This window comes from Bactrocera latifrons, unplaced genomic scaffold (assembly GCF_001853355.1).
Source record: "Bactrocera latifrons isolate USDA-ARS-PBARC rearing strain unplaced genomic scaffold, ASM185335v1 scaffold_64, whole genome shotgun sequence".
Taxonomy (NCBI): Eukaryota; Metazoa; Arthropoda; class Insecta; order Diptera; family Tephritidae; genus Bactrocera; species Bactrocera latifrons.
In genome coordinates this window covers 559748-571114 of record NW_017537312.1, presented here as the reverse complement: position 1 = coordinate 571114, position 11367 = coordinate 559748, and the positions used below count along the sequence as shown (strand labels likewise).

Genomic DNA, 11367 nt, shown 5'->3' with positions numbered 1-11367 from the left:
TTATGGTTTATTGATTTACTACTAGACTGAATATAATTTAAAATATGTATAATTCACATATTTACTTACTTATATTAATTTGTATATTTATTTTGAATTTTTTTAAATATTATTCTTTTATTAGGTAGTCTTCTAGTCTTTTGTTGGAGACAAAGCATTTATTTGTGGGGAAAAGCAATATAAAAGCTTCAATCATAGCGCGCTTGAGGTTTTTGCGCTTGAACAATTCCAGCCCATGATTGTTCAAGCCATTCCCCTTAAAAGGCTAATAATTGAAGAAGAAAATACGTGTTAACAAACAATAAATAAGGGCGTTTCAGTCAGAAACACAAAGCAATATTTCTTATAATAATATTTATTTTGTTTTTGTAAATAATCTACAATCGCACCAAGAGCCACACAGTGAATAACCCCATTGAACTTGAGAATCAAATGTTAGTGTGTATGCAAGGTACTCGCAGTTGAAAATTTAGCCTCTTATATGTGTTAGTAAATAGTGTTTTTGTATGTATGTATTTTTGAGTTGTTTGCAAATTTAAATGTTGACGACGAGAGGAACTTTTATTTAATTTTTTTATATCGTGCTTTCCGTTAGTATGTAGCTCGCTGTATGATGTATGTCCCAAAACCAGGTGATACGAGTTTAGTTCTTGAGCGCGTGTAGGTCATCGACTGCTAAAAAGAGGTAAAGAAACTGTTTAAATAAATCAATCGGAACATTAGCAGAGTAAAAATCAAGAAAAACGAGAAACTTTGGTTGCACCGAAGCTATAATACCCTTCACATAAATAAGTTTACATCTATAATTTGATTTTGATCGGCTAGTTTGTATGGCAGCTATGTGCTAAAGTGGTCCGATAAATAAGCGTTTCTAAGGAAGAAAAATATGCGTGCGAAATTTTGGAACAATAGCTCAGAAAGTTTTCCAGTTGACTATTGCACAATAGGGTACATAACCTCTTTACGGTGACTACTGTATTTTACTGTGCCATGTCTAGCTCTATTTAAATCAGCTGTTTGTTCGAAAAGACAGCGGCTGCGCTGGCTAGGTCATGTTGTCCGGATGGAGGAAAACGCTCCAGCTCTGAAAGTATTCGACGCAGTACCCGCTGTCTCTTATACACATCTAGATGTGTATAAGAGACAGGGCTAAGTCATGTTGTCCGGATGAGCTCTGAAAGTATTCGACACAGTACCCGCCGGGGGAAGCAGAGGAAGAGGAAGACCTCCACTCCGTTGGAAGGACCAAGTGGAGAAGGACCTGGCTTCACTTGGAATATCTAATTGACGCGTCGTAGCGAAAAGAAGAAACGACTGGCGCGCTGTTGTTAACTCGGCTATAATCGCGTAAGCGGTGACTACGCCAATCAAGAAGAAGAGAAGTTTGTTCGAATCATCACTTTGCTCATACAGGGTCCGACACTCGAAGTGTAACCGATTAAAAAAGCCGTAAATACGGCTTTGAAAATTATTTGTATTTATTTTAAAGAACAAAATGTGTGAAAATAATCATAAATTCAGGACCAATTCACTTTTGCTCTATATGACCACCTTTTGCCTTAACTATGGCCTTGAGACGGTTAAAAATCGAATCGCAAGCTGCCCGAATGTGACTTGCCGGTATTTTGGCCCACTCACGGACAACGGCTTTTTTCAGCACCTTGGGACTGGTGTATTTTTTGTATAATTCATTGGAGTCGCATCTGGTGAATTCGAGAGCCATTGTGTGGTCGTAATGAAGTTCGGAACGTTGTTTTTCAGCCATTCTTGGTTCACTAGCGCTTTGTGAGACGGTGCTGAGTCTTGTTGAAACGTCCATGGTTGGCTATCGAAATGTTTGTTTGCCCACGGCTTCAAAGCAGCCTCCAGAACACCTTCCCGATAATATGTCGCATTTACCAGGCTCGATGAAAACAATTGGAGAGGTCCGATCTGCGGTGACAGCGGCCCAAACCATTATTTGTGGCGGGTGCTGCCTCTTGGTGGCCAACAGATGACGTAGATTCGCGTATGAACGGTCGATCAAGTAAACCTTATCGATTTGAGAGTTTACGAATTGCTCATTTGGAAAAATTTTTTGGTCAGAATGTTCGGAATTTGACCGCTTTCGGCCAAGCGAAGCAACTGTTTCGCTTTCTCAAGTCTTATTTTTTGCTGCTTTGGTGTGAAATCATGGGATGACCAGTATCATTGTAATGAGTGATGGTGCAATAAACAAAAACTTTACTTCACGAACAATTGCTGGCCAGCTAAACATAAAGCAATCACACTATTTCTTTTGAATTCCATTGCTGATCCCAAAAGCAAAACGCTTTTGTTCACTTGTGAACAATACTCCGAACTGACATTCAGCAAATTTATAAACAGCTGAGAAAACGTTCTGAAGTTGGTTACAATTTGAGTGCCGGACCCTGTATTAGAGAATCTAACACAAATACTGTTAACCCCGTCTCTTGTACAGAAATTTACACTTACTAAATCCATTGTATCAGAATAATGAGAACCTTGGACAAACATGTGGAAAAGTTACCGTAAGTATATTAGGGATGTAAGCCTCGATATTTTGGAGTCATTGACTTAATGTTTAGATCAATTCTACACCTTTGAGTCTATGTTATTAGAATAATTGCTAAAGATTTGACATTAATTAAGATTCTCGGAAGGAAATAGTTTGAAGACCATTCCTATGTTGGGAAACTATTTCGAAGATAAGGTTGGCCTTAGTAGCCTTACAGAAATCAGTCACTGATTTTTGGAACATCTTAACAATGATTTATTAACTTCGTTCGATGTTTTAATCCTTTATATAAAAAAGCAAATGATGTTACCCCTTTATACATTGACCCTGTTAACCTGGGGCAAAATTTTATTCTTATCTTGCAGTTGCGAGTTTACGACATCGCGCCATTCGTTCTTTCTTTTCGCTGTTTTTCGCCAATCGGAGATTCCGAGTGTAGGCAGGTCCTTCTTCACCTTGTCTTTCCAACGGAGTAAAAGTCTCCTCGTCGGGTACTGCGTCGAAAACTTTCAGAGCTGGAGTCATCCATGTCATTGCCGTCGTATATCTCGTACAGCCGAGGAGGATAAGCGAATTGTAAAATTTGATATTTGCTCGTCGAGAGAGGACTTTACAGGTCTGAAGTAGTACCTGATAGAGAGAGTTATTCTGCGTTGGATTTCACGCCTGAATCCTCTTCATCCTCTTATTCCTTCAGTAGGGTCGTGAAATTGGGTTATTGGTTATTAGATTTTCGTAGATATGCTCCATATTTTTATTCGTGAAAGATCGGCAAAGAAGAATTTTCGTATCGCGAATAACACCATTGAATTTCACGAATAATTTTTAAAAGATTCTCAACTGATCTCAACTAAAGCGATTGGACTGCATATTTCTCAGAGATAGCATCCTGGATATGATGGTGTTGTTTTACCCGCCCATTATTCCTATTCGAACTTGATTTAAGTGAGCAACAGCTGCCTAGATGCGGTCATGTGTCGTGTCCATGGTTTTTCGAACTAAATTTTTTAGAGAATATTGTTTGTAATTTTTTCAAAGGATTATTCAACAAAATACATTTTCGCACACAACTGTGAACCAGAAAAATCTATAATACTCTTGTAAACACAGTTGATCTTAGTTATAAAAATATTTTTAAATTCTTTCTGGCTAGTTGGCGACAATAATTCAAACATTACAGTTCAAGAAAATAAGTCGCTAGTGACAATCGACCGAGTGCGACACTCTAACGAATCCATGAAAAAGGTTAAGCGCCACTTGAAACAACGACTGGCTCGCACATTCAGAAGAGGCTGAAGTGAGCACACTTCAGTACTGCCACTCTTATTCAGTTTTCATGCCATCTAACGCATGGCATCTTTGCGCGGATTCCTAAATACCTGTACTTAGTTAAACGTCTTTGTTTTTTTATTGCCGCCAAAGAGTGTCTACCCATTTCTAAACACATCTGCAGCAGGACTTACAAATACAGCTCTGTATACTATTTTAAGCTTTCTAGCGTTGACGTTGTCGTTATTGTTGGTGAAAGAGTGTAGTATTTGCTCATTATATGCATAAATCCGGAAGACATTTTTTCTCTTTATTTACTTCGACGCGAAGTGTCCTTCACAATGGCTCACTGTAACTACTTTTGCCTGCAATAGCATGTGTTGCAAGTGTTCGTACATACCTAATTTGTATGTCGGGTGTTCCGTTTCCGCTGGCTTGGCTACAGCTCGTTTGCCGCGCATGCTGTGCAGCGCCAGTAGCGGCATATTGTCATCGCCCTTCTTGCCTCGCACCGCCACGAATTTGTTGTTGAAATCAACAAAACGTTGAGACTTGCTGCGCCGGTTGCCAGACTGAGAGAAAATATTGAAAATGTCCAAATAAGAAAACTGCAGTTATTCAATTAATTATTTGCAGTAAATATAGAATTTTCGGAGAAATAAAATTGAAATAACCAACCCACTTTTTTTTTATTATAAGAAAATTTAAAAGAAAAATAGTTAACTTAGACTCAGAGAATAAATCAATTCTGATCCAAGGACTGTTGAGGTTTTCTTAAATGTCTAAAAGATAATTTTTGAGTTGGCAAGACAACTCCTGATAACAACAGGCAAGAAGAGAATCTACGACAGTGTTGTAAGAAAGGAAAGATCTATGTAGAAAGAAATGATTGATATATCTATCGGGATCAGTTATCAATTAGTTTAGTCGGTGCTACGATCAAGTCTACTTAATGTAGGAAATACTAGAGTTTCTATTGAAAAATAACTTTAAATTTCAACTCCTTAAAAACACAGTTTTCAAATTACACAATGAATAATGTTTAATATTTCGTTTGAGATTTCTAGGATATAGCTCACGTATTCAAAACTTTGTGACTTAAAAATATAAACTATTATAAAAAGCGCATATTTCTTAGCTTACCTCTAATGGAGATCTCTTGAACGTCTGATGATCCGCATCCTTCTTGCCACGTACACCCATAAATGCATTGACTGGACCGCGCTTCTCCTCCACGAAAGGCGCTGTCAACATGCCATCTTCGTCGTAATACAAATAGTCCATCATCGATGGTCGCTTACCGCGCATTCCTGTGAAACCAGTTGGTGCACGCTTTGTGACATCATTCTGTGGTGTTGTTTGCCGATTTACTAATTCTCTGAGGAAATTCTGCGTCAACTCWTCACGCAAACGGTCCTCTTCTAAACGCCGTATTAACGAATTAACACGATTTACATCGTTGTCACTGTACTTTTTACCTCGAACGCCATAGAATGTACTGGGTGCTTTCTTGAACCGTGATTCCAAAGCTAACAAGTGACCGTAGACGTCATTTAGCTCATTTTCGTAGGCAACTCGTTGCATGGGATCTATGTCCCAATTGGCTGTACGATCATCATCCAATGCCAGATTGTTGGCATTACTGTAATCGGTGTATTCGTATTCCTTTTTCCCGCGCATCCCAATAAAGCCGCTTGGCGTGCGCTTCACAATGTTTAAGGTACGCAGTGGATTGCTGTAGTTAGTTAGAGAATATTAAAAGAGAAATTCTAAATTATTATTGAGTGATATTTATTCGTAATCCAAATTTTAGCCTAGTCTGCCGAGGTGTTTATGACTGTCAATTCCTACTAGAAAATTGGTGTTGTTATTTCTATAAATAAGCCTAACTGACTCATTGCCTCTCACTGAATATATACTGAATAATATGTTCAAACTGGAAATTTTATTCTAGACGTAATATCTATTAGGAAATTGTCATGTTATTAGGATGAAATTAGATAAAAACCACTTATATTTCCCAATCCCCGACCTTTGGTGAAATTATATACACTTGCTATAATTTCCTAACGAATGAAAATTCAGCAATGGCGTGTGGTTCCGCCTAATTCCACCAGCCATTTCATATCTCTTACAAATTACATTCCTAATTTCAAGCAAATTTTACGCTTAATAATTAATGTAAGTACTCTCCACATGTTGATAGATTACAGTGTTTACTATATTCAGTCAGTATTAGAGATATATTATGACCTCTTTAACATTCTACGAGTATTTCACCTTTAGTATAATATCCGTATAATTAAAATCGGATTTCATGCACCGAAGTAGCTGACTTATCAATTCTGTACATACATCGTAAAATATTCAATGTGTGGTTTCGTCCGCATTTAGCCTTTAAAAAGATTTTGTGGCACATCTTGGTATGTAAAATATAGAGTATAAATTTCATAATATAACCAAGCGCTATTGCTGCTTAATTATATACATATTTCATTCGCAGTCATATTATTTATTAGTTTTCCAAACAATTTCAACTGAATTAAGTAAACAAATTTGTAATTCTCCAACTTCCATCACAGTGTCACCGCGCATTTACTTGCAACTCAAGTATTTCCGTTATTGTTTTTCTTACTTACCCAACAAAATTAAATGGCAAATTATGTTTGTCCTTATTATCAGCCGCATTGAGGTTACCATTGTTGTAGGTCAACGGTTGGAGCGTGGTAGTGCTGTCGACCGACGCTGAAACATCACGTCTCGACCGCTCGTTTATGGTCTTTTAATGGTTGAGTAAATGAGCCACATACAAAGAAAGGGTAGAAATGATTTTTGAAATTTTGAGGCATATGTCAAATAAGAGAGTGCCATTTAGATATCAACAAAGCCAAATATGGTATATATGTATATATATCCAGAGAAAATACATTGTATACACATATTAGCAAGAATAGCGTCTCAATAGGATTCCTCTTCATTTCGAAATACTAATTTTAGCCAAATACCAAATTTACTCAATTTTCGTTGGGAATTTTGTTTTATGTTAAATTTTGGGCAAAGCCTCTTGACTTTCGTATTTTGTTTGTTGTGTAATCTTACCGTCGGGTAATTATGACTCTCATGCATCGACGCCTCGCTTCCGGTACCATTTGTTGCTGCAATGGCGTTGCAAACTAGAAACAAAAGCAACAACTTACAACAACGCCCAGTGAGACATTTCAGTTTTTGCACGGCCATTTAAAGTTTTGCGTAACACAAATGGATCTTGATCCAAATTTTGATGGGAAGAGTGGAGAAAGCTGTAAATAAAAATATATACCATATATAAATTGAATGTAAACTTTATTTTATAATTAGGTCAGTATTTTTAACCAAATACTAGAAAGAAATATTTCCAATATCTACTTGTCAATGATGAAATCTATTAGAATTCTGTAGTGCCGGAGTAAAAAAACCGTATGATTGCTCAATACCGTTTCTAATTTAATCCATAGAAACAAGATGCAAAAATAATAACTAGTTTGGTATCGTTATAATACCTAAAGATTTAACTTAATCCCGAAACTATGACAAGTCACGGTATATTACATATTTTATTGGATTAAATCTATTAATTCATACTGGATATAAACTTGTATACCGTCTCTGCTAACTGCTTGGTCGGTTTGTTCCTCTATTTAAGGGAGCGACTTGTCATCATTTGACAAATGGAGGGGCCTACAACCTGTAAGCTAACGTTGATCATTTAATGACACTTATTAAAAGCATTCTGCCAACTATTATTGAAAAAACGAAGCTGATTTATAAATAGTACTAGTGAACACTAAAAGCTACACTACAGTGTACGCGTAGTGTATCGAAATAGAGTGAAAGAGGAGTTATGAGTCGGTAAAAAAACCACTAAGAGATTCAATATTTATTTAACTTGAGTTAATCTGATTTGAACCTATACGCAAAACAAATCAGTAGAACTCTTCTTTGAAATTAAGAAAACTCAATGCTTGGAAAATAATACTTAACTGAAAATAAAACTAATCTTGAAAACTGATCAAATGCGTGCAAGGTTGTTACGTATCAAGTTAAAGTGTAGGAACATATTGCTTCAATTGGTACATACATCAAAGGTATTAAGGAGAATATTCTATGGATACACAACTCTCGATACACTCTTCAATTCAGTGGCTCCTTTCTTTTCTAGTAAAAGTCCCGATATTTATTTGACTTTATTAGTGATAAAATTGTTTCACTTTTTTACCATTTTGAATACTATCGTTTCAAACGGTCTTCATAATGAAATTCAATTTCGATAAATAATGTGTGAATTGGTTGTAAAATCGTCGTACTTCTGACGAAATTCAACGAATGGTTAATGACAAGCCAATTGATTAAAAACAATTTAAATATTCATTAACATTATAAACTTACTGAAATTATCGTTTCTTGAACTTTCCACTTTAGTGAGCAAATTACTCATCTAATGAGGTGTTGCCGGCAGGTATTACCCAGCTTATAATTAGTCCGGATAAGTCGCAACTGTTACACAACGGGGGATAAAGTTAAGTTTCCGAAGCTAAGTAAAGTCTATATATACTATACATGTATATATATATATATATATTTCATGAATATTTTTGGAGATAAGTTGCTGCAATCTTGTAAGTGGGCACTTTCCCGTCGAGTTCGTGTTTTTTTATTTTATAGCTGGTATTATCAAAAAGAGAGTTAAAAATGCATTAGGACTCGGAATAGTGTTCAAATTTAGTGAGAAGTATTTTTCTATCAGAAATTCCTTGGAAACATTGACATTATTTACTGAGGATTGTCGCTATACTTGCTGAAATTGTTTGAAAACTTTGATTAAAGCAACACTCGCTGAAGTTAGTTAAAGAAGTCTCGGTATATACTTATTTTGGAAACAATACTAGAGTCCTTAAATCGCTCAAAATCGGTTTACAAAAAGTTCGAAAAGTTCGGAAAGTTGGTTATCAGTCCAGCGAGCTCAGTAACTCAAGTTCTCACACATCACGAAAATAACATAGACTTACAACTTAGTTAAAGGATGATTTATTCTTGTTCTAAATAATCCTTTATACGGAACTAATCTTTCTTACCACATAGGGAGTCGTCAGGAAACCAGTTCTTTCTCTGTGGGTCTAGAAACTTCATTTTGACCAATAGCGTCCTCGACAGTGATTGGAAATTGGGAACATGAATTTGCTTAGTGTGAAGAAGATGGCTCCCCATGTCACATAGCCTAAGTCAAAATCGGTCGTATGGGTGTCAAGGTAATAGTTTTTGCAGCTGATTTATCGATGTGAATGCACCGAAACTTTTTCAGACCTAGTAAAAGAGGATTCGATCCCTTAGGATTCATATTCATATTCTTAACGAATTCATAAGCAAGTGACAGAAATCTTCTAAAACTGTTCTAAGGGCTGATTGACACCATTTTAGTCGAATGCGCAGAAAACCGTATGAATTTTATGAATAATTGAATAATCTCCTATAAATAATGATACTTTTGATACCTTTTCTTCTTGGTATGCTCTGCACGTTCTCTGTGCTTCACGCCGAAGAGTTTATCTAGTTAGTTCAGAACTTAGTGTGAGATATAGTTAAGATAATTTATAGAGTTTTACTAATGTCGAACTTCTGCAGCTCTTCGACACACGTGGAGGTGGAGTAGCATTTTTAATCACTCTCTGATTACCTAATCCTTTTCAAATAAAATATAATTTTTTTTTTGCCATAAGGTTTAGTCTTTATCGTCATGTTTGGAACATTGAATGTTTTGAAATTAAAAATATTTGCGTAAATGTTATACTCTAGATATCATGTATGTAATTTACTAGTACTATTAATTATAACCGTTAATTCATTCATGTTTTTACAAAAGTTTTGTCAAAACCATCTGTTAAAAGAAAATTTTAGACAAGCGCTTAAATATGAGTATATTTTCCTTCCTATATAATCATTTGTAGATATGTGTACGTGAATAAATATTAAAAAGTATTCCTCCCTCACACCAGAGGTTGATTGGTATACTCATTATTTGCGTTGGAGTCTAATAGAATATTTATGCCTTGCCTTGGGCCAATAATGTGTTAACATAAAAAATATATTGACCTTTAATACAGATATTTACATATGTATGTACGCACATATACATACATACTTGTTTATACATTGATGGATAAGCTCAGCAAGATGCAAGGATGTGGACAATGAGGTCTTGATGCCTCCCTATCGTCTAGGAGCGAAGTTGAGTTAATGGCATTTGGTTTCGGGTGCATACACAATGAAGTGTAACGGAAAGCGTGTAGACCGCGTTTTAAAACAACGGTGTTTTTCTGTCATAAAGTGTGTACGTACATTTTACGCGCAGAAATACTAATATTATGCTAATGAAGACATTTCTTCTCAAATGCAATAAACCTGCATGTTTACAAGATGGTTAAAGATCAGCAAAACTATAGGATAATTGATGAAAGTTCTTTAATATAAAATCCAATTTTAATTTTATTTTTGAAAAGCATCAATTTAATAATTAATTAAAAAGAAAATCTATTTTTTCCGTCTTAAGGTACACTTTAAAAATTTCAAATCCGTGATTCAATTGTTGGAATCGTGTAAAATTATTTGAAAAGTTTCAGCGCCAGAAACCATAACATCAGCAATTCACGTCCCACCTACCTTGAGCCATACGAACAGAGCCATCTATTGAATTGCTCGTGGGGGAACCTATAGAAATCTTAGTCACTCATCTATTAGCAAACGAAAATATTGAAACCCGTTTAGTTAACTGGAAGTCTAACTATGTTGTTATTAAAACAATAGCAAAAACTTAAAAGTCTTCTTCAAAAACCATATCATAACTTAAAGGAAGATGAAATGGAATTCCTAAACATACAAATGTTATTTGTATTCTCAATATGCGGAGGCATGTCATTTGAAAGTAAAATATTCCTCAGCGATCACTAACAAATAATTCTAATTGTATGAACGGCGTCATAGTACATATTGACTGAGTAAATATGTGGATAAATATGCTCGAAAATGTATACAGCCTGCGGTTATTTGCGTTTGTATGGGCAACTCTAGTTGAGCGTTTATATCTACATACCTACAATATATTTAACATTTGTTTTTACCACTCAACGTCGAACCGATTGTGGAAAAGGGTGGTAATTTATTTATATAGTACAAGTACAATACACAATGCAATTCCCAAATTCGAGGCTTTGAATCCCATACAATAAAATATGATACTGTAGAAGTTTGTGCAAAATTTAAAAGTCAGTCTTGGGACTTAGACTCTTCATAAAATCATCTTTCTAAAGGAACATCCTTAGAAAATAGTGAAGATGGTAGTTCGTGCTGAGTGACATTTTGCTGCTACAAACTCGATGTTCACCAACAATCTTCTCGACAGTGATCGCAAATTGAAAACATGGACTTGTTTGGTGTGAACAAAATGGCATTCCATGTCAAGTAGGCTAAGTCGGAATCTATCATATGCTAGCTAAGTTAGCTAATAGTTTTAGCAGCTAATTTGGTGATGTGAACACACCTACAGAACA

At 35.6% G+C, this 11367-nt stretch overlaps 1 protein-coding gene across 8 annotated transcripts in view; it reads right to left on the bottom strand.

Moving 5' to 3' along the window:
- LOC108975395 (tachykinins) overlaps window positions 1-11367 on the bottom strand; it is a 38658-nt gene continuing 27291 nt past the window's right edge. For 4 of the 8 annotated variants that reach the window (XM_018943862.1, XM_018943863.1, XM_018943861.1 and 1 more), the window contains 5 exons: window positions 6887-7086; window positions 6427-6566; window positions 4931-5522; window positions 4188-4359; window positions 1-675 (listed from right to left, as the gene is read on the bottom strand). In XM_018943862.1, the coding sequence (XP_018799407.1) occupies window positions 644-675; window positions 4188-4359; window positions 4931-5522; window positions 6427-6566; window positions 6887-7024 (1074 nt within the window). In that variant the 5' untranslated portion in view covers window positions 7025-7086 and the 3' untranslated portion in view covers window positions 1-643. The remainder of the gene's footprint in view (window positions 676-4187; window positions 4360-4930; window positions 5523-6426; window positions 6567-6886; window positions 7087-11367) is intronic. The other 4 variants (XM_018943866.1, XM_018943865.1, XM_018943867.1 and 1 more) reach the window with 4 other exon arrangements.